The following is a 23,522-nucleotide window of genomic DNA, read 5'->3' on the forward strand; positions in this document are numbered from 1 at the left end:
TCAGCACCACCATCAGTCAGAGCTGGGCAGTGCTCTGGTCTCTTTTTCTCTCTCTCTCATGAAAATAAAATCAGACCTGCCAACGTCCATGCCATGTCCAGTGGAGATGCAGTAACGGAAGCCAGACCTTCCACCTTCTGCTCCCCATAAAGAATTTTGGTCCATACACCCAGAGGGATAAAGAACAGGGAACCTTCCAATGGAGGGGGTGGGATACAGAACTCCTGTGGTGGGAATCGTGTGCAATTGTACCCCTGTGATCTTACAATCTTGTTCATTATTATTAGATCACTAACAACAACAACAACAAAAATCAATGGCGGGGGGGGGGGTTGTAGACAGCATAACGACTCTGCAAAGAGACTCTCCTGCCTGAGGTTCCCAAGTCCGAGGTTCAATCTCCCCACCCCACCATGAGCCAGAGCTGATCAGCGCTCTGGTAAAAATAAAGAAATAGGGAGTCGGGCGGTAGCGCAGCGGGTTAAGCGCAGGTGGCGCAAAGCACAAGGACCGGCATGAGGATCCCGGTTCGAGCCCCCGGCTCCCCACCTGCAGGGGAGTCGCTTCGCTTCCCAGGCGGTGAAGCAGGTCTGCAGGCGTCTGTCTGTCTGTCTCTCCCCCTGTCTGTCTTCCCCTCCTCTCTCCATGTCTCTCTGTCCTATCCAACAACGACGACAACAATAATAACTACAATAATAAAACAACAAGGGCCACAGAAGGGAATAAATACATAAATTAAATAAATATTTTAAAAAAAGATAAAGAACTAAAATAAGAGAATTAAAAAAAAAATCATAAAAAGTTGCTTAAGGCTCCGGGATGCATCGCAGCCGGCTAGGAGGGCGGCCCTGTTCTGAGCACTTGCCCAAGGTAAGCGGGGTGGCCGGGCGGGGCAGGAGCCGCAGCAGATTCTCCGCAGAGGAGGCCGGACTCCGGCTCCCGCGGGCTGGCGGGCGGGCGGCCGGGATCCCCGCCGCCAGGGCTCCGAGCGGCCCCGCGCCTGCGCGCCTGCGCGCCTGCGCACTGGGGGCCTCGCGCGCGAGCTTTCCTTTCCGGCCCGGAGTCCCGCCCCCCGGCCCCGCCCCCCCGCGCATGCGCGTCGGCTGGGAGGCACTCGGCGGGCGGCCGCGCGCGCGCCCGCGGCCAAGGAGGTGGGCCGCGCGCGCCGGTGGGAAGCGTTCGGCCGCCTCAGCGCCCGCTCAGTCGTCGTCGCGGCCTCCCGGGTCTCTCTCTCTCTCGCTCGCTCGCTCGCTCTCTCTCTCTCTGTCGCGCGCGCTCTCTCTCTCTCTCTCCCGCCCGCCCGCCCGCTCGCCCCTCCTCCCCGCTCCCCCGCCCGCCGCCGCCCGGGCGCATGCGCCGCCGGAGCGCGAGGGTCGGCTTCGGGTGTGCGGTGGCGGCCGAGCGGAGCTGCGGGGCCCGAGAGTCGGAACCTGGGGGAGAGGGATGGTCTCTGCACGGGGGGGAGCCGGAGGAGCCGCCGCCGCTGCCGACGCCCCCGCCGCAGCCGCCGCCGCCGCCGCCACCCGCCGCCGCCGCCGCCGCCGCCGCCGCTCGCCGCCCGCCCCCTCCCGGCGCCGCTGACGGGCCCGCACGAAGCCGGCGAGCAGGGGGAGCCCGCGGCCGCCGGCGCGCCGCCCAGCATGGTGCGGGAAACCCGGCACCTCTGGGTGGGCAACTTGCCGGAGAACGTGCGGGAGGAGAAGATCGTCGAGCACTTCAAACGGTGAGCGAGCGACGCGGGGCCCGTTGCCCTCCCTCCCCGTGCGGGGCCGCCGCGGCCCCGACCCCTCGGACGGCTGCGGGCGCGGGCGCGGGCGCGGGCGCGGGCGCTCGGTCCCAGCGGCGACACGTCCGTCGGTCCGTCCGGGCGAGAGCCGGGGTCGGGGCACGCGGACGCGGACAGGGACGCGGACAGGGACGGGGACAGGGACGGGGACAGGGACGCGGCCCCGCCATGCTTTCGTTATGATTACGACGCTTGTGGTGCTCGCTGTTGTTCGCCCTCGCCTCCTCCTCCCCCCCGTTTCCTCTGGCGGGCGGCGGGGCCGGGACGGAGCTGGGGGCCGGCGGCCTCCCTCCCTCCCTCTCTCCCTCCCTCTCCCTCTCTACCTCTCTCTCCCTCTCTCCCTCTCTCCCTGCGGTCCTGCAGCTCGGGGCAAGGAAGAGAGGGAGAGGGGGAGGGAGAGAGGGAAGGAGAGGGAGAGAGGGAGGGAGAGGGAGAGGGAGAGAGGGAGGGGGAGAGAGGGAGGGGGAGAGAGGAGGGAGAGGGGGAAGGAGAGGGGAGAGAGGGAGGGAGAGGGAGAGGGAGAGGGAGAGAGGGAGGGGGAGAGAGGGAGGGAGAGAGGGAGGGGGGGAGAGGGAGGGAGGGAAGGGGGGAGAGGGAGGGAGGGAAGGGGAGGGAGCGTTTTAATTGAATTTTTTTGGTTCTCCTCCCCCCACCAAAAAGAAATTCTCACGGGCCTTTTGCTTTTTATTGATTGATTATTGTTATTCATTATTTTTGAACCATCCCGCCCCGCGGAGCGGAGGAGCGCGGTGGCCGCCGGCGCTGGTTTCTTTGTGAGGCGGGTGCGGGGCGCTCGGCGCGGCTCCCGGGGCCCCCGGCGGCGGGCAGAGCCGGGCGGGCGGGGACGGCGGGGACGGGGACGGCGGCGGACAGAGCCGGGCGGGGACGGGGACGGGGACGGGGACGGGGGCTGCGCCGCCCCCGAGGGTCCCGCTTCCCGGGAGGCGCCGCCGGGCGCGCGCCTGCGCGTGTCCGCGTGTGAACCGGAGCGGGACGCGCCGCCCGCGCTTTTCCCTGCGCGCCGCGTCCGGGCCGGAGCTCGGTCGCCGCCGGGGAGGCTGCGGGGCCCCCGGGTGTCCGCCGCGCCCGCCCCCAGCTCCCCGAGGGCCGCGAAAGCCGTTTGCGGCGCCTCGCAGACACGTGCCCGCGGCGCTAACGGGCCGGGCGGGCGGCGTGGGCGGCGTGCGGGGCTCCGGGCCGGTCCCGCGGGCGGGCGGGGGGGGGGGCGGGCTCCCGGTGCCGCCAGCCCGTGAGAACGGCCCTAAGATGGCGGCGGGCGCGCGGTGGGAACCCGCGGCCCCGGAGGCGCCGGGCGGAGGGCGGGGAGCAGCGGGCCCGGCCGTGCGGGGAGCAGCGCCCGGGGCGGCCCTTTGTCGGCGCCGGGAAAGCGCCGCCGCCGCGACCCGCACGGCCGGGACCCGCGGTGTGAGAGCGGCCGCCGTGGCCCGGGCTCGGGGTTGGTGGCACTCCGGTGCCTGCCGTGTCCGCGGGACGGGTCTGCTGGACAGAGCTCGCACAATAGAGGGGGAGAGGGAGGGAGAGAGAGGGAGAGGGAGACGGGGAGAGGGGGAGAGGGAGAGAGAGAGGGAGAGACGGGGAGAGGGGGAGAGGGAGAGAGAGGGGGAGACGGGGAGAGGGGGAGAGAGAGGGAGACGGGGAGAGGGGGAGAGGGAGAGAGAGGGGGAGACGGGGAGAGGGGGAGAGAGGGAGAGACGGGGAGAGGGGGAGAGGGAGAGAGAGGGGGAGACAGGGAGAGGGGGAGAGAGAGGGAGAGACGGGGAGAGGGAGAGAGAGGGGGAGACGGGGAGAGGGGGAGAGAGGGAGAGGGAGAGAGAGGGAGAGGGAGAGGGAGAGAGAGGGAGAGGGAGAGAGAGGGAGAGGGAGAGGGAGGGAGAGAGAGGGAGAGAGGGAGAAAGAGGGAGAGGGAGAGAGAGGGAGAGTGAGGGAGAGGGAGAGGGAGGGAGGGGGAGAGGGAGGGAGAGGGAGGGAGGGGGAGAGGGAGGGAGGGGAGGGAGAGAGCCAGGCAGTGGTGCATCTGGTTAAGCGCACACATCACGGTGCACAAGGCCCTGGGTTCAAGCCCCTGGTCTTCACCCGCAGGGGAAAAGCTCCACGAGTGGTGGCGAGCCGGGCTGCAGGGGTCTTTCCCTCCCTATCCCCCCCTTTCAATTTCTGACTCGCAGCAGTGTTTCCTCCTTTTTTGTTTTTAATTTGTATTTATTTATTCGCTTATCGGTGAGAAAGAAGCAGGCACCGCTCTGGCACATGCGCTGCCAGGGACCGAACTTAATCCCGCGTGTGAGTCCGGCGCTTTACCCGCTGTGCTCCTCCCCGACCGCCGCTGCTTTCTCTTTTCTTTTCCTTTTTCTTTTTTTAATATTCATTCCTTTTTGTTGCCCTTGTTTTGTTGTTGTAGTTGTTATTGTTGTTGTCGTTGTTGTTGGACAGGACAGAGAGACATGGAGAGAGGAGGGGAAGACAGAGAGGGGGAGAGAGAGACAGACACCTGCAGACCTGCTTCACCGCCCGGGAAGCGACTCCCCTGCAGGTGGGGAGCCGGGGGCTCCAACCGGGATCCTTGCGCTTTGCGCCACAAAAAGCGCTTAACTCGCTGCGCTGCCTCCTAAATCCCATTAAGTATTTTTTTTTTCTAAAGTGTAACATTCAGAATCAGAGCTGAATGTTGTGGGGGTTGGACGGTAGCGCAGCAGGAGACACACACACAGAGACACAGCTCTGCTTCCCTCTGTGAAGCTTTCTCTCTGCAGGTGGGGGCCCGGAGCTTGAACCCATGTCCTCGAACGCTCCAGTGTGTGCACTAAAACAGGTGTGACACCGCCTGACCCCAAATATCTTTTTTTCTCTCTCTCCCTTCTTCTCTCCCAACACCCCTCTCCTTTCCTTTCCTGCAGAGAGGAAGAGAGTTAAAGAGGCCACGACAGGAAAGCTTCCCTCAATGCGGTGGGGGCCAGCCTTGAACCTGGGTGACACCCAGGGCCAAACAGCTCAAGTGTCTGTTTCAATGATAATTTGTTTTGCACAAGTTATTTTTGAGATATAACATTGTAATGAATGCGGAATCCTTGAACTGCATTTTGGTTTTCAAGTAGAATAACACTTCTGGAAGATTGGAGGAAAGCCTGCGGCTTAGTTCCAGGAAGAATCGTGGCAGGGGGCCAGGTGGTGACACACCTGGTTACTGGTTTCTGTGCTGCCACAGGCTAGGACCTGGGCTCAGGTCCCTGGTCCTCACTGGCGAGGGGTCCGCTTCATGAGCAGTGAGGGAGGCAGTGCTGCAGGTGTCTCTCTCGGCCTCTCCAGCCCCGTTCCCTTTCAGTTTCTCTCTGTCCTAGCAGATAAAGCACAGTTTTAAAAAAGGTCGGCATTTGTTTGACTTGTGTACAGGACACCTTTTTTCGACTGTCTTTTTTTCATCTCTTGACTGCTCAGGCCTTGTGTTTATTATACTTCCAAGAGATTTCAGACTTTATTTTGAAGCATTTTTAATCTTGAGTACTAATACTCTGGTTAATATGTGCTTATGTAGAAGTTACATTGTATTGATAATGGGAGTCCTTTTTCCAAATACTCCTCCTTAGTTTTAAAATTTGCTCACATTAAAAAAATTAAGATACATATTTTTAAAAATTATTTTATTGTCTTTATTTATTTATTGGGTAGGGACAGTTAGAATTCAAGTGGGAAGGAGGAGGGAGAGAGGACAGAGAGACACCTGCAGCCTTGCTTCACCACTCGTGAAGCTTTCCCCCTGCAGGTGGGGACCGGGGGCTCGAACCTGGGACCTTACACACTGTAACTGGTGCGCTTAACCAGGTGCGCCAGCCACCACCTGGCCCCTAAACAATTAAGATATTTTATGGAAAGTAGCTTACCCACTTTCCACTTGTAGGCGATCTATTGTTTCCTTTTAACTGGTACACATTTTTTATCAATTTTATTTATTGGATAGAGACAGACCAAAATTGAGAGAGAAGGGGAGGGTAGAGAGGGAGAGAGACAGAGAGACACCTGCAGCCCTGCTTCACCACTCGTGAAGCTTTCCCCCGGCAGGTGGGGACTAGGGGCTTGAACCCGGATCCTTGCGCACTGTAATGTGTGTGCTCAACCACCCAGCCCTCCCTTTCACTTTTTTTTTTTTTGTTGTTGTAGTTATTATTGTTGTTGTCATTGTTGGATAGGACAGAGAGAAATGGAGAGAGGAGGGGAAGACAGAGAGGGGGAGAGAAAGACAGACGCCTGCAGACCTGCTTCACCGCCTGTGAAGCGACTCCCTTGCAGGTGGGGAGCCGGGGGCTCGAACCGGGATCCTTATGCCAGTCCTTGTGCTTTGCGCCACCTGCGCTTAACCCGCTGAGCTACAGCCCGACTCCCCTCCCTTTCACTTTTAAGGATGTCGTGTGTAGTATTTGCTTTAATTTCTACTACTAAGCAATATTTTTGGGAAGGTTCAAACTGGAAACACTAGTTAATGCTTATTTACTGACTTATACTAACTATATAGTTCTGTTTTTTATTTTTATTTTTATTTATTTATTATTTTATTTTATTTTTATTATTTTAATTTATTTCTTTATTGGGGAATTAATGTTTTACATTCAACAGTAAATAGAATAATTTGTACATGCATAACATTCCCCAGATTTCCATTTAACAATACAACCCCCACTATGTCATTTATAGTTCTGTTTTTTAATTTAGCATTCAACTCTGTGAGTGTAAATGTGATTTTTTTTTTTTTTTACATCTGTATATTAGATGCTGAATTTGGATTACTAGAGAACATTGACGAAAGAAGGTTTTCTGCTAGTAACTTAGCAACATTCTTTCATGTTACATAGTGTATGTAGTTTTATAAGCAATAGATTTATGGTTTCTTTGATTCTTAGAATTGACTTAAAATTACCTTTTTAATCTTTACTCTTTGTATTTACTATTTAGGACTTTATACTCAATTAAGAATAATTCTATATTTTAAAAAACTACATTTAATAAGTAGTGATTTTTATCTTTTGAAATCAGTAAATTGGTTGGGGCAGATTTATTTTTTTATTTTGAGTCTCAATCAATTATTTTTTAAATAGCTCACCCTGATAGTACCCCTGCTTTTAGCATATGCACAAGTCAGGTTCAAGCTCAGCCCCCACTGAATTGGGGGAAGTTTGGTCTTCTGGTTTCTTAATCCCAGGCACCCGGTATGCCAGAGTGATGCTCTGCTTTTCTCTTTTTAATTTATCTTCTTAAATAAAAATAGATAAATCTTTTCCTTTTTAAGGAATGCTAGACTTCAATGAAAACCATTTTCATTTAAACTAGAATTTGGGAGGTCATTCAACTTGGATAGGAAAACATCTTTTTTTAAATGATTTTTTTAAAAATCTTTTTTTTAAATATTTATTTTCCCCTTTGTTGCCCTTGTTTTTTATTGTTGTAGTTACTGATGTCCTCGTTAGATAGGACAGAGAGAAATGGAGAGAGGAGGAAAGACAGACACCTGCAGACCTGCTTCACCTTCCGTGAAGTGACCCCCCTGCAGGTGGGGAGCGGGGGGGGGGGGGGGGCGGCTGCTCGAACCGGGATCCTTGCACTGGTCATTGTGCTTAGCTCGTTATGCTACCACCCGACCCCTGTACCCTGTGGTCTTAAAGCACATACACAGGCCTTTTACTCTTTTTTAGAATGATCTTCTACCTGAGTTTGTCCCCTAGTACCTCAGGCCAGCATGCATTCTTAGCAGTAATGCCCCAGAAGTGTTTAACTAACGGTGCAGGTGGTGGGGGTGGGTCTGTGTTGTTTGTCTCAGAACAGAAGGACTGTAATGTTACCTTGGACCACCTGCTTTGTGTACCGTCGCCGCCATTTCCCCCTCTGTTTGATTAGCGTTTTATGGCAAGATGCTTCAGTATTATGCGGACAGTCTCTTCCTTCATCAGACCTCCTTTATTTACTTTTGAAAATCCTTCTTTCCTTATTTTTTTCCCTTCCTTTCTTTATTGGATAAAGACAGCCGAAAAGGAGAGGGGGAGAAAGAGATGCCTGCATCCGAGCTTCACTTCTCATGAAGCTTCCCTTCTGCAGTTGAGGACCAGGAATTTGAACCCAGGCCCTTAAGCATGGTAACAAGTGTCTCTACCGACTGCCACCGCCTGGACCTATACTTTCATCTCTTTTTACAAAAAAACTATTTATGCCCTTTTGTTGGCCTTTGTTATTTTATTGTTGTAGTTGTTGTTGCTATTGCTGTCGTCATAGTTGGATAGGACAGAGAGACCTGGAGAGAGGAGGGGAAGACAGAGAGGGGGAGAGAAAGACAGACACCTGCAGACCTGCTTCACCGCCTGGGAAGCGACTCCCCTGCAGGTGGGGAGCCGGGGGCTCGAACCTGGATCCTTACTTGGGTCCTTGCGCTTTGTGCCACATGTGCTTATTCCGCTGTGCCACCACCCGACTCCTTTTTTCTCTTTTTTTTTTTAAAAGATTTATTTATTTAATGACAAGTGATGCACAGAGGGAGAGAGAACCCGAGCATCACTGGTGCGTATGACTTGGCTGAACTGGCCCTACGCCTGGCACTTTTTACCTACTGAGCTACCTCCTGGGCTGCTACTGTTCATCGCCTGTCCTTGTCTTGTGCTCTCATTTTCTCTCTCTCTCACCCCTCCCATCCTCCCTTCCTCCCATCCTCCCTTCCTTCCTCCCTCCCTTCTCTCTTTCATCCATCTGTCCCTCTCTTACTTAACCTCCCTTCCTCCCTTCCTCGGAAGAAAGGTAGAGTGGAATAGACCACAGCACCAAAGTTCCCTTCAGTGTGCTGGGGTCTGGGTCGCGCACGCTGCAAAGCAGGGCACAGTTCAGGGGAGGTGCTCCACCAGTCTGCTTCCTTCTTGCTGCCCCCCCCCCCCCCCCCCCGTGTACTTTTGGATCCAGTTATTTATTTATGAGAGAGAAGGAGAAAGCAAACCAGAGCGTGGCTTTGGCAGGAGTCCGTTGCTTTATCCACTGTGCCACTTCCTGGACTTCCATTATTTCTATTTCTACATTCATTCTACCGTAGGTGAGAATTTTTTCACACATATACACAACTTGTGAAAATACTCATTTTATCCCCAGTGTTTTTTGTTCTTTACTAAAGCACTGCTCAGCTCTGTCTTAGGCGGAGCCGTAGGCATGAGGATCTCTTTGTGTACCGTTAACGGTTTACTTTTAATTTTTATTAGTGATTTAACATTGATTTATGAATCACGGTGATCCTACCACCATTCCCTCCCCTGGGAACTGCCGTAGTTCTCCCAAGATCACAGATATGTGGGTGCCTATTACTTCTTTATCTACTATCCATCTGCTCTTGCCCACTTTTTCTATGACCCTACCTTCTCTTCCCTTCTAAATCAGACCCACATCTATTACTACTTCTGAGAGTCTTTCCTTTTTTTTTTTTCCTCTTGTCTTTCAGAGTCCTGATGGAATTGGGTGGGGCTAATATTTTAAAAAATATTTATTTATTTACCAGAGCACTGCTCAGCTCTATCTTGTGTGATGGGACTTGAGACTTGAATCTGGAATCTCAGAACCTCAGGCATGAAAGTTTTTTTGCATAGCTATTACACCGTCTCCCCAGCCCTGTTTTTATTTTATTATTTTTTTTAAATATTTGTTTCATTTATACGTAAGACAGAGTTTCACATGAGACAGAGAGAGACTCAGAGAGGAGCTAGAGTGGCACTCCAGTACATGTTGGACTGGGGACCTCAGTCATTGAAGTCCAGTGCTCTGCCAGTGGAGCTACTCCCCCAGTGGGTTTTAATCCATATGTCCATGTCCATGTATGTGTGAGATCTTTCCCACTCCAACCCCAGATTTTACATATGTTAACACAGGACGGGGGGGGGGAGAACGAGCACACGTGGGGCATTACTGTGGTACACGGGAAGCTGAGGATTGAACTCAGCTTCGTGCTCTCAAGTCTGGCTCCCTGCTTACTGGACCCCCTTTTGGGCCCAAGGCATATCCATTTGGACATCCAGCTTGTCCTGGGTCTGTCCATTGGGAGCTCCTTCCTTCCAGTTGTCGGCTTCCATCGCCACTCTTCTGGCATGTGCAGTCCAGTGCACGTCGTCAGGACTGCAGGGTCTCTGCTGGGCCGCCGCGCCGACTGGGGCTGGCTTTTCCTGTTCATTTAGTTGCTGTCGGACAGAGACAGAGACATTGAAAGGGGAGGGGGAGAAGAGAGGGGACACGCCTGACCACCTGCTTTGCCACTTGTGGAGCTTTTCCCCTGCAGGTGGGGGCCAGGGCCTTGAACCCGGGTCCTTGCTAACCTTAATGTGAGTGCTTAACCAGGTGCACCACCTGGCCTGGGTACTGTTTTTCCTTCTCTTCTCTTTTTCTCCCTCCCTCCCTCCCTCCCTCCCTCCCTCCCTCCCTCCCTCCTTTCTCTCCCTCCCTCCCTCCTTTCTCTCCCTCCCTTTCTTTCTTTCTTTCTTCCTCCCTCCCTCCCTCCTTTCTCTCCCTCCCTTTCTTCCTTCCTTCCTTCCTTCCTTCCTTCCTTCCTTCCTTCCTTCCTTTCTTTCTTTCTTTCTTTCTAGAATTGGATTTGGGAGGAGTCTGGCAAGCGGCTCTCCCAGTAGAGTTTGCTTCTGCTAGTGGGGAAGCTTCACGGGCGGCGGAGTGATTCTAAGTGTTTCCTCTTCGTTGCCTCTTGCTATCGAGGGGAAATAACGACGGAAGACAGTGGCAACTGGGACTGGTGGGGTAGTGCAGGCACCGTGCCCCGACAGTGACACCTGTGTGTGGGGAGCATGATTATTTACATATGTGTAGAAGAGAAAAAGTCACGGTAGATGTTGTGTGCAAATGGGTGCACGTTACGGTTACATGTAGGCACACAGACACACACACAGTACGTGCACTCGTGTAGCATGTTGACAAGCGTGGGTTCACACATGTGCCAGTGCGCGAGTCCTTCTGGTCTCATTTCCTCGTGAGTCATTCCTCCTTCGGCGGTGAGAAACCCGGCTCTCAGTGCGCTGCCTGGCTCTTGAGTCAGCTGTGCGCTCGCTCGCTCGCTCGCTGGCTGGCTGGCTGGCTGGCTGGCTGGCTGGCTGGGTGGGAAGCCGCTGCCCGCTTGGCCTGTGCTTGGCCTGTGCTCCCGGCAGCGCTCCCGGCAGCCAGCGCAGGCTCCTGCTTCCTCTGCATCGCGGCTCCTCTCACCGCTCGCTCTGCTTAGGAGCCAGCATTTGGGCTCCGTGGACAGGCAAAGCAGATGAGGAAGTGCGGGACTGGGAGAGCTGTACATGCTTCTGTTCTTTTTTTTTTCTTCCTATTTTACTTTTTTTTTTTTTTTTTAGATTTTATTTATTTATGAGAAAGATAGGATGAGAGAGAAAGAACCAGACATCACTCTGGTACATGTGCTGCCGGGAATTGAACTCAGGACCCCATGCTTGAGAGTCCAATGCTTTATCCACTGCGCCTCCTCTCGGACCACCCTCTTTTACTTTATTGTTATTATTATTATTATTTTTTCTTCGTATGGCTGGATCCTCGTGCTGGTGTGATCGCACTGCTCTGGGCTACTTTCTTCATTCAGCTAGAGAAGAGAGACACCGCACATCAGAATTCCTCTAGTACCAGAGCACCTTTTATGTGGTGGCTTGAACCTGAGTCACACGCATGGCAACGCAGGCACCTAGCTCTCCTGTCCCTGCTCGCCTTCCAATTAAAAAACAATTATATATATCACTTTCACTTGCTAGGACAGAGGAACTTGCGAGGGGGGAGAGAGAAGGAGAGAGACAGGCACCGGCAGTGCTGCTTCACTCTTGAAGCATCCCTCCTGCAGGGAGGACCTGGCGCTTCAGCGGGCTCCTTTCACAGCGCAACGTGTCCACTCAACCAGGTGGGCCATTGCCCAGCTCCCTTTCTTATTGGAGACAACTTGTGACTGAGTCATTTACCTCTGGTGCCGTTTAAAAGCAGATTTAGGGATGCCGCCATTTTAAAAACACTTGTTTAGGGTAGAGGAGAGACAACCAGAACACTCCGGTCTGATACATGCAGTGCAGGGACTAAACTGGGGACCTTATTATGCTTACCAGTCCAGCGTTCCAGTCGTTGGGCCACCTCCGGGACTGCAGGCCACTCCCATCTCCAGTTAAAGTGTTGCTTTTCTCCACCCTGACTTTGCGTATCAGCTTAAGCATTGGACCTGTTTGAGATTTATGATAGCTGAGTCAAAAATAGGAAATAGGAGGGTGTAGTAAAAAGGGAGTTGCTAAGGCAAATTGTTAGGAGTCATTACTCCATTTACTGGCTGAGCTACCTTCTTGACCACTGTTTGAATCGATAGATCATTTTTAACCTAAGTAAAAGTCTTAGGTGGGGGAGGTAGCATAATGGTTATACAAAGAGACTGTGGTGCCTGAGGCTTCTAAGACACAGGGTCATCCCTCCACCTGTGAGCCAGAGCTGAGCAGTGCTCTCCTCAAACAAAACAAAACAACTTTATAGTCATCTCTCCCTCCCCTTCAACTGGTTGGAAGCCAGACTGATTCCTCTGTAGAGTCTCACAGTGTGGGGGGTTGGTGATTGCATGTTTTTGTCTTGTGATATATTTGGATGCAGTGTTTTTTCCTTCTGTTTTAATTAGGTTCATAATTGAACCTGTCCTATCAAAAACAATGAATGTTTTGACCTTTATATTTTAATATAGTTGACTTTCTTTGTAATTTTGTGTGCCTTATTAATTTAATAACAATATTCTGAAAGGATTTGTAAATTTCATACTGTAATTTACAAATTTCATACTGTAATTTACAAATTTCATATGTTAAAAAATCATACTTTCAAAGTACCAGTAGTTCATGACATAAAACAATTAAGAAGCTGGGGGCTGGGCGGTGGCACAGCGGGTTAAGCGCACATGGCGCCAAGCGCAAGGACCGGCATAAGGATCCTGTTTGAGCCCCGGGCTCCCCACCTGCAGGGGGGGTCGCTTCACAAGCAGTGAAGCAGGTCTGCAGGTGTCTTTCTCTTTGCCTGTCTTTCCCTCTCTTGATTTCTGTCTATCCTGTCCAACAATGCCTACAGCAATGGCAACAATAATAAATAACAACAGTGAGAAACAAGGGCGACGAAAGGGGAAAGATAGCCTCCAGGAGCAGTGGATTTGTAGTGCAGGCTCCGAGTCCCAGCAATGACCCTGGAGTCAAAAAACAAAGTAAGTTAATCATTGGTCTTGGGTGGGCAGATAGCATAATGGTTCCTTTAGATTTTCATGCTTGAGATTCTTAAATCCCAGGCTCAGTCCCCTATCGCTACAGTTAAGTCAGAGCTGAGCCATTAGTACTTCAGGGCTTAAACAAACATTTGTTTATTTATTTATTCATTTATTTATTTATAATCAGAGCACAGCTCAGCTCTGGTGTATGGTGGGAGGGGGTTGAATTTGGGACTTTGGAGCCTTTGGCATGAGAACCTCTTTGCATAACCATTATGCCATCTCCCCAGCCCGAAACCATTGGTTTAGATAAGCCGTCAGGTTAAGGAATAGTGACAACACGCTTACGTGATGATTTTAGCTTTAACATAAAATTGAGTTAGAAAAGATAAAGTAACTAAAGAAATTTAGGACTAGGAAAAAAGAAAAGAAACTGTTTTTTGGGCAGGGCAGACAGCATCAGGGTTCTGCAAAGAGACTCTCCTGACTGAGGCTCCGAAGTCCCAGGTTCAATCCCCTGCACCACCATAAGCCAGAGCTGAGCAGTGCTCTGGTGAAAAAAAAAAAAAAAAAAAAAGAAAATGTTCTTTTTTTTTTTAATATTTAAAAAAGATTTATTTGGGGGTCGGGTGGTGGCGCAGTGGGTTAAGCGCACGTGGCGCAAAGCGCAGGGACCGGCGTAAGGATCCCGGTTCGAGCCCCCGGCTCCCCACCTGCAGGGGAGTCGCTTCACAGGCGGTGAAGAAGGTCTGCAGGTGTCTATCTTTCTCTCCTCCTCTCTGTATTCCCCTCCTCTCTCCATTTCTCTCTGTCCTATCCAACAACGAATTGCGTCAACAAGGGCAATAATAATAACCAAAAACGAAGCTACAACAAGGGCAACAAAAGGGGGAAAAATGGCCTCCAGGAGCAGTGGATTCATGGTGCAGGCACCAAGCCCAGCAATAATCCTGGAGGAGGAAAAAAAAAATTATTTATTGGGAGAGAGAACAAGAGAGGAGAAGGGGGGAGAGGATCAGAACACTATTCAACTTTGGTATAAGTTGTTGCTGGGGGAACAACTTTTTCCTTCATTGTAAACTTAGAACTGCTATTTTTGTCATGGAGATTTTTAATTTTGTTTGTACATTGCTCCCCTCTTTTATTCTAGAAATCAAAGGGTCTTAGTAGATTTTAAGATTGTTCTTTTCAGTCTGTTGAATTCTTTGAGATGATTTTCAAGCACATGCAGTGTTAGTTAAATGTCATAGTAGATGCTGACTTCTTTTATACAAGTGGGTTTAAGTTTAATCAAAGAAAACGTAATTTTTGAAAATCTCAAGTGTATAGAGAACTCGTAAGGTTCAGTTAGTATGTGATGCTGTGTAGAAAACAAGTCACTTGTCTCAAGTAGGCACATTTCCCCCTCAGTTGAGTCGGTTGAATTGTGAAATTTCTGATGTCCTTTCCATTTGCGAAGTCTTGTTGTGTTATTTTGTAGGACCAAAGTGATAGCATAGTGTTTACGCAGAACGACATGTCTGAGGCTTTCACTGAAGTCCCAGGTTCAGCCCTCCCCCCCAAGCTGGAGTTGAGCAGTGCTCTGGTTAAAATAAATCAATGTCTTTTTTTTTTTTTTTTTTTTTGCTTGATAAGACAGAAAGACATTGAGAAGGGAGGGGGGAGATAGAGCAGGAGAGAGGAGAGAGACCTGCAGGACAGACACAGTGCTAGCTGACCAGGTCGGACATGCCCAGGCCCAAGTTGGAGCTGTGGCATCACTTGGGAGTGCCACACCGGCTCCAGGGGTTCGAACCTGTGGGGCTGTGGTGTGTCTCCTTCCCTCTTTCACTGTCTAGAGTGAAAAGTCAAACAGAAAACAGGGAAAGAAGGAAAGAAAAACATTCTTCTGGGCTGGCAAAATAGCTCGCTTGGCTAGTGGGCTGCCATGTGCACAGCCCAGGTTTGGCCGTGGCCCCACCATGCTGAAGGAAGCTCAGTGCTGTGGTGTCTCTCTCTGTCTGTCTGAAAAAAAAGTCACCCTGTAGAGGTAAAGCCCTAGAGATGACAGAAAGGAAAAAAAGGGTGGAGGTAGATAGCATAATGATTGGGCAAAGAGACTCAAATGCCTGAGGCTCCAAAGTCCCAGGTTCAATCCCCCTGAGCAACCCCCGAGCAGTGCTCTGGTTAAAAAAAAAAAAAGAATAAAGGAAAATAACCTTTTTGGGTCAGGACTTAAATCACAGTTGTAAAGTTTCAGATTATCATAAAGTTTCTCTTGCCCGCTGGGGCTTTACACCTGTGAAGTTCCACTATTCCTCAGGAACTTTATTTTCCCTTTTATTCCCCCCTCCTCCTTTTTCTCCTTTTTCTGTATTTTTCCTCCTTGTAATTTAAAGTAGAGATAGAAGGAGACAGACACCACACCACGACTGCACTGGGGGCTTGAACCTTGGGTCCCTCATAAGAACCTTTTAAAAATTAGATTTCCGGGAGTCGGGTGGTAGCTCAGTGGGTTAAGCGCACGTGGTGCGAAGCGCAAGGACCAGTGTAAGGATCCCGGTTCGAGCCCCCGGCTCCCCACCTGCAGGGGGGTCACTTCACAGGTGGTGCAGCAGGTCTGCAGGTGTCTGTCTTTCTCTCTCCCTCTCTGTCTTCTCCTCCTCTCTCCATTTCTCTCTGTCCTATTCAACAATGACGACATCAATAACAACAATAATAACTACTTCAACAGTAAAAAACAAGGGCAACAAAAGGGAAAATAAATAAATGTTAAAAAAATTTAAAAATTAGATTTCCAAAATCTTGGTGAAGTCAAGCAGCTTTTCTGAGAGTGTTTGCTTTTATGTGCTCACTCTTATTTGTTGTCTCCCCTTGTTTTTTTGCTCATGCTAAATCTTTTCTAGGCCGAAAGCAAAAAAAGAAAAACAAAAAACTTTTCTTGAGGGGGAGAGAGTAGAGAGCACAGATTGTCCTCTACAACCCGACCTTTATCACCAAGCATTCTCTCCACTATCCCCTTTATACTTCTGCCTCCAACCTTCTGAGTAGAGAACCATCTCAAACATTTCCTAAAATGAGACTCATGCTCTGTGAGTGACTCCCTTGTGCTGATCTTAGAGATTCTGAGTATGTCTGATGCCGTATTTGTAATTATTTGTATTTATTCAGACAATACAGACACATTATTTAAAAGTAATTTATTAATCTGTGTTATGTATAAGCCTACTTCACAGTAGATTTCTGACAGAATTCTGTCTGTATTGTCACGAAATGAAGATCATAGGTTTTATCTTCGTGGTGAGGCAGCCTTGAAAAAGAAAATGCCTCCTCGTGCCAGTTACAGGAAATGCGACATACAGCTGATTTATGGAGATGATGCAAATGCTTGTGACTAAAGGAGATATAAAATCTCTGTGAAAGGAGAATATTAAGATTCTGTTTTTTCTCTGATATTCCTACGCCATAAAATTCATCCCTTTGAAGTATACAGTTTACTACATTGAAAGAGCTGTGCAAAAAACAACCAGCACTCACCACCACTAGTTCAGAACACTGTCATCACTGCAGACACAGCGGGCCCGGTACCGGTACCAGTACCGTTACCGGCAGCAGCCACTCTGCTGTCTCCTGTCCCTCACCCTGACAACCACCAGTCTGCTGTCTGTTTCTCTGGGTTTGCCCGCTTTGAATCTCCATATACATATGGGATCATACAGTACACGCTTAGCTTGGAGCTTGGCGTGTTCTCCGGGTTCATGGAGTCATAGCATGTATTAGGACTTTAAACCTTCTTATTGTGAATGATGTTTCTTTGCATTCACTTAAAATCCACGGGTTGTGGTGCTTGCATTGTTTCTGTTTTGGAGGGTTCTTTAACTGTTGCATAGAGACAGCCAGAAAGTTAGAGGGGAGAGGGAGGATTTGAACCCGGGTCCTTGTGGATTGTAGCATGTGTACTCTAGCAGATACGCCACCGCCAGCTCCTCTGTGTTGTCACTATTACTAATTTTAATGTGCATGTTTTCATCGGAAACTCCCCTGGTGCCGCTGTAGCACTGCCTGTGTGTGCTGGGTCTGCACATACGGCAAGGCCGGTGCCCCTCTCTGCTGAACTGTTTCTCCAGTCCTTCCCCAGGTGCACTGGTAGCTTTCTTCTTAATGTTTGTATGGAAAGAACTTACTATTAGGGCTGTTTACCTGGTAGGATAATAATAGGTCAAATCGTACTGGAAGGCTTAGAAAGAAACTCTCTGCTTTTAATTGTCATCAGCTTCTCCAAAGGAAGTGTAAACCAATCTTGGATTGTCAGCAAATAAGGGCTCTATATTTAAAAGTGCTGTCTGTGCCTTCCTTTCTAGCGTGATAAATAATGAGAACAGAAAATACAGTTAGTGCCCAGTGACGTTTATATAATGCTGATGATTTTTTTACTCCAAACAACTGGTTGTTTTCTTTTTAAAAATTTTATTTACTTATTTATTATTGGATAGAGACAGAGAAATTGAGAGGGGAGGGAGAGATGGAGACAGACAGCAGGACGCCTGCAGCCCTGCTTCACCACTCGTGAAGCTTTCCCCCTGCAGTTAAGGACCAGGGGCTTGAACTCAGGTCCTGGCACCCTGCAACATGAGCACTTAACCAGGTGTGCTACTGCCTGGCCCCTAACAACTTTTTAAAATCACGCCTCTCAAATTGTGAAAGGAACTTTAAACTGCTTGCTTGGTAGACATAGTGAACTCTGTGTGTATTTGTGTGGTGAAGATGAGAACATACTGTCTCTTAAAATACTTTTTTAGATTTATTTGAAAAATGATTATGCCTGTGGTCCGGGAGGTAGTGCAGTGGATAAAGCACTGGATTCTCAAGCATGAGGTCCCGAGTTCCATCCCCGGCAGCACGTGTGCCAGAGTGATAGCTGGTTCTTTCTCTCCTATCTTTCTCATTTATTTTTCTGTTTATTTATTTAATTTATTTATTGAACTCAGGTTCCCACACAAACTGACTCTGAACTTATACACTAGCCACCGAATCACCTTCCAGGCCATAGTATTATTTCCACTTAAAAATTAAAATGAGCAAGTGAGGAGATGGTATCATAGTTGTACAGATGGGATTTTATGTCAGTCAGAGATCATCAAGTCCTAGGGTCAGAGACCCCCCCCCCCACCATAAATCACAACAGTGCTCTGGTTTAGATGCAAATAAAGTGAAAATGGCCACCTGAGGAGGCAGTGTAGTGATAGAGTGCAGAAATTGCAAGTTTGGGAGTCGGGCAGTAGCGCAGTGGGTTAAGCGCAGGTGAAGCACGAGGACCGGCGTTAGGATCCCGGTTCGAGCCCCCGGCTCCCCACCTGCAGGGGAAGTCCCTTCACAGGCAGTGAAGCAGGTCTGCAGGTGCCTATCTTTCTCTCCCCCTCTCTGTCTTCCCCTCCTTTCTCCATTTCTCTCTGTCCTATCCAACAATGGCATGACATCAATAACAACAATAACAACAACAACAACAATAATAAAAAAAAAAACAGTGGACAGGGAGGTGGTGCAGTGATAAAGCTTTTGACTCTCAAGCATGAGGTCCTGAGTTTGATCCCCGGCAGCACATGTGCCAGAGTGATGTCTGGTTCTTTCTCTCTCTCTCCTCCTGTCTTTCTCATTAATAAATAAATAAAATCTTAAAAAAAAAAAAACAACAAACAACAAGGGCAACAAAAGGGAAAATAAATAAAATTAAAAAAAAAAAAGAAATTGCAAGTTCAAGGTCCCGAGTTCAGTTCATAGTGCTGCAGTGTTTGATGTTCCTATTCTTTCAGTAATAAAATAACAACACAATTTGCAAAGTAGGTGTGTATAGTTTAATTTACTTCATATGGAAATCTTTCAAGATTTCTGAAATTACTTAACTGATATTAAGTTCAGCATTCTTGTTTTGAATATAAAAATTCCTAGAAACTTCTGAGCGATTATTTCAGCTGCATGTTCTAAGTGTGGCGGGACAGTGGCATAAGCAGTAGAGCACACAGTTGACCATGGCTGACTCACGAGCCATGGGGCAGGGTACAGGTAGCTCTCTCTCCCCCATCGCTCCCTATTCCCCCCCCCCCAAAAAAAAAAACAAATTAAAAGAGAAAAGTGTAAAGGATCATTGAGTAGCTATTAGGAAACGAAAGCAAAAAGTAATATAGTTAACATATTTGTGACTTTTACTCTGAGAAAATCGTGAACATAAAAGTCATTTATAGTGTCACTTTCCAGACCTTCTTCCATAAATAATGTTGTTTTCTAAAGCTGAGAACTGTTAAAGAAACTCTTTAGGACTTTTTTTTGGCTATCCCAACAAACAATATTTTTATTTTTTCCAGATATGGCCGCGTGGAAAGTGTCAAAATTCTCCCCAAGAGGGGATCTGAAGGAGGAGTGGCAGCCTTTGTGGATTTTGTGGACATCAAAAGTGCACAGAAGGCTCACAACTCAGTCAACAAGATGGGAGATAGAGACCTGCGCACGGATTACAATGAACCAGGCACCATTCCGAGTGCTGCTCGGGGACTGGATGATACAGTTTCCATAGCGTCTCGTAGTAGAGAGGTTTCTGGGTTCAGAGGAGGTGGTGGAGGGCCTGCTTATGGCCCCCCACCATCACTTCATGCGCGTGAAGGACGTTATGAGCGGAGACTTGATGGGTAAGTTCCAAGGTTTCTGTAGGCAGGTATTTTGTATTTGATATGGTGAGCAGCAGAACTCATATTTAGGGGCCCTAGATGGATTTAAAGTTTTGGGCATTCTCAGTGTTTCCTGTTTTGGGTTGGAAACGAAGTGATTTCTGCCCCAGTGGCTGGTATCTGATGGAATCGTGGAGGATATTTCCCGAAGCGTGTTGGATACCTCCTCCTGAGCTACAAAGTGGAGGGCTTCTGTGTGGCAGTGGCGGTTCTGGAGTTACCTGTCTTCCAGAATGAATTCCTCCAGCTATTGGATATTGTTCAGGCCTTCCTTGGATTATCCCTTGTACCTGATGGAGTTATTTGGCTACAAAGTTGGTGGATATACGATATGGAATATTTCTGGAATATTAGTGTCTACACATTTCTTTTAGAAGTTTTCACTCCAGATGTACAAACAGTGGGATTGTCACCAGAAAAAGCCGAACAGACTGTAAGAATTCAGCCGCTTGGGTTCTATAACCAATACCTGGATCTGGGAATGTTCACTTGGATGAAGAGGAGTGAAGGCAGTGCTTGAATCTCCCACTTTGGATCTACATACTTTCCATGTTGGGATTATACTTCATGATGGAATTGGGAAAAATCAAGGTGTTGGACATTCCTAAGTCCTGGAATATTACCAGTCTTTCCTAATTGCGGAGTGTATGGGATGCCATGCAGCCGAGAGTCTAATAGCCAAGGGGAGAGGATTACTACCTTGTCTTCTAAGCATGTTGCTGTCCAGCTTAAAGTACTTTTAGCGTTGAACATCTCCATGGTTGTGGTGGTTATCAGTTGTGGATACAGCAATAAAAAGTGACTGCTGGATCGCTGCAAAAGTGAACTCTTGGCGAACAGCTGTGCCTTCCTCACCTGGTGGAATCCTAGAGGAAATTTCCTCTTTTGTCAGCTGCCTGTTTGACACTTAGGGCCGGAATTTTTTTTATGAATGTGGATAAATTTATACTTGCCTACTATCTCAAGAAAGAAGTCTGGGGGTTTGAGAGTTACAATTTGTCTGGGACTACTTGCTTCCTGTGGAATTATTTTATCTGGTCACTAAGATTTTTTTTTTTCTTACGGTTCATCCAAATATCATTTGACACCCTTGCCCATTAAGAAGGTGGATTACCCCCATAAGAGGGGCCAAAAATTGGGGAAGTTATATTCACAATTCTCTCCCTAGATTTAATTGGGATTATAGGTCGTGTTTCCACACTTGGAAAAGGTTGGTATGTCCTGACCTGTGTATATTAGCCCCTCTCCTAACCTAAGTCAAACTTTCCCCCTCCCCCACTAACTCTAGAAATATTTAGTACTAATAGATGAATCAAAGAACAGCTATTAGATTTCAGCTCTGCCAGCTCTTGTGCCTGCCTTCTGTGTCTTCCTAATGGATAAAAACTTTGCATATTTATAAAATATCAGCTGTAGCAGTAACTCTCTTAGAAGTATCGCCTATTGCTTCTGTTATACCATTAATAACAGCTCTCAACGATTAACATTAACAGGATGCTAATTGACTTGTTGGAAATTGTCTCTTAAATCTCAAAGGAAAGCCACTTGTTTGTTGTCTAACAAGAAACATCTATTTGAATTCCCCCAAAGTATTAAATAAGGAGAACGTCATTCAGTACACTAAAAAGTTTCTTTTTAATCTTTATTTATTAGATGGAGTCAGTCAGAAATTGAGAGGAAAGAGGGTGGTAAGTAGAGAGGGAGAGACAGACACCTGTAGCCCTGCTTCACCACCTGCAAAGCTTTCCCCTAGTAGGTGGAGCCCGGGGCCTCGAACCCTGGTCCCCTTGCACATTGTAACATGTGCGCTCAACCAGGTGCATCACCATCCGGCCCCTCATTCAATACATTTAGACAAGAAAGATATTAGTGAAGTTTTTTCCTGCTAATTCCAGTGACTTTTCATAATAGCAGTAAACAGCAAAAACAGCCTAGGGAGGTGTGGTTACCACTAACTGACTGTTCGCTACAGAAGTAGAGAGTTTTAAGAGTTCATGCTAGACTTAGAAATAGTGTTGAATGCTAACACATAAGTGCACATGCTTAATTGGTTGCACACACAATAGTTTTTGTACTTTCTGACAAGTCTTCACATTGTACTAGAATATTTAAAATTTTAAATTATGATAATGCAATCATGCTATTTCAGTCATCAGAGCTGCCTAGTTTCAGCATAGGTAACTTGAAGGTAGCCACTGTCTAAGAGAAGATAGTCCCTACAACCACTAGTGGCATATGCTAACAGATTAAGTTGTGGGGTAGGCATCGGACTACATTGTGTGAAGTTGATAACAAGATCATGATAAAATACTTTTTAATTAAAAGATTCATAGGGTAGTAGGTAGTAAACCTAGTATGTAGCTATCCCAAGTAATTTTTCTTTTTCCTTTTAAGGATCCATTTTAATTATTGAATGGGATTGTTTGTGGCACAGTAGTTTATATGATTTAGTAACTTTTATAATTATCCAAGAAGGTAAAAGTTGATGTGAAAAAGTACAACTAATTTTTTCCCATTCGACTTTGAAAATGCCCCGTTGCTGTTGGGGGACAAGCAGTGAATAGGGCTTTCATGTCTAGGAGAAAATACATCGTGGGGATTTTGCCTGCAGCTGCAAAAGAAAATAAGACCTCGGTGTATACTTTAATCAAGTGAAAGTATAGAAAAGCTTCATATTAGAATGTAAATTTCTTACTGCTTACAGTGGAGCTAGTATATGCAGATTGCTGCTATACTTTCAAATCCATGTTAAGAAGGACTGACTACAGAACACTAGTCATGAAAGCCCAAATCTACAATTACAGCTGATCACTCCAGCGTGAAAGTAATTTTTGGAGTTAAGTGCCAAGCTTGTTTGCTTACTAAGTAGGATAAATGCTGTGTAGGAAACGTCCAGTGCAAAGGCAAAGACAATGCTGAAGTGAATGTTTGCATGACTTGCTTGTAGTGTTGCCTGCCCCTTTCTGATCGATTGAATGTTTTCCCTCCTAAACGCAGGGCTTCAGATAACAGGGAGCGTGCTTATGAACATAGTGCCTATGGACACCATGAACGGGGTACGGGAGGATTTGATCGGACAAGACATTACGATCAGGATTACTACAGAGATCCTCGAGAGCGGACTTTACAGCATGGGCTCTATTACGCTTCTCGGAGTCGAAGTCCAAACCGTTTTGAAGCTCACGACCCCCGATATGAACCTAGGGCTCGGGAGCAGTTCACACTGCCCAGTGTGGTACACAGGGACATCTACAGGGACGAGATTACCCGGGAGGTGCGAGGGCGAAGGCCAGAGCGGAATTACCAGCACAGCAGGAGTCGGTCACCACACTCGTCCCAGTCTCGGAACCAGTCTCCTCAGAGACTGGCGAGCCAGGCCTCCAGACCTACCAGGTCCCCTAGCGGCAGCGGCTCAAGGAGCAGATCCTCCAGCAGTGACTCGGTCAGCAGCAGCAGCAGCACCAGCAGCGACAGGTAGGTCCGCGGCCCTTTCTTACTCTCTTAGGACAGATGCGCTGTTGAATTCTCAAAGTTCGGTAGGAATGACTCAGTGTAGCACTGATATTTTGAAAAGAATGTAAGCTTGGATTGTGTATGTAATGAAGGAAGAAAGTGAATTAAAAAAGTCAAGTGCTTGATAGAGCGAGATGACTCGCAAATACGGTTTCTTTCATTTTGGGATACTCGGTCTTAAAGTGAGATTGCCAAAAAGGCAGAGAAGCAGTAACTGTAGCTGTGTGAAGCAAATCTTATCTCATTTGAAAATAAGGTTGCTCTTTATTTTTTCTTTGGGTTTATAATA

At 48.4% G+C, this 23,522-nt stretch overlaps 1 protein-coding gene across 6 annotated transcripts in view; it reads left to right on the forward strand.

Moving 5' to 3' along the window:
• Window positions 1-804: 804 nt before the first annotated feature.
• Window positions 805-23,522, forward strand: part of SPEN (spen family transcriptional repressor) — a 76,103-nt gene continuing 53,385 nt past the window's right edge. For 4 of the 6 annotated variants that reach the window (XM_060202316.1, XM_060202318.1, XM_060202319.1 and 1 more), the window contains exons 1-3: window positions 805-1,151; window positions 19,361-19,681; window positions 22,718-23,194. In XM_060202316.1, coding sequence (XP_060058299.1) covers window positions 820-1,151; window positions 19,361-19,681; window positions 22,718-23,194 — 1,130 coding nt within the window. In that variant the 5' untranslated portion in view covers window positions 805-819. Of the gene's footprint in view, window positions 1,724-19,360; window positions 20,931-22,717; window positions 23,195-23,522 lie in introns of those variants that run through there. The other 2 variants (XM_060202320.1, XM_060202321.1) reach the window with 2 other exon arrangements.

This window comes from Erinaceus europaeus, chromosome 11, assembly GCF_950295315.1.
Source record: "Erinaceus europaeus chromosome 11, mEriEur2.1, whole genome shotgun sequence".
Classification (NCBI taxonomy): Eukaryota; Metazoa; Chordata; class Mammalia; order Eulipotyphla; family Erinaceidae; genus Erinaceus; species Erinaceus europaeus.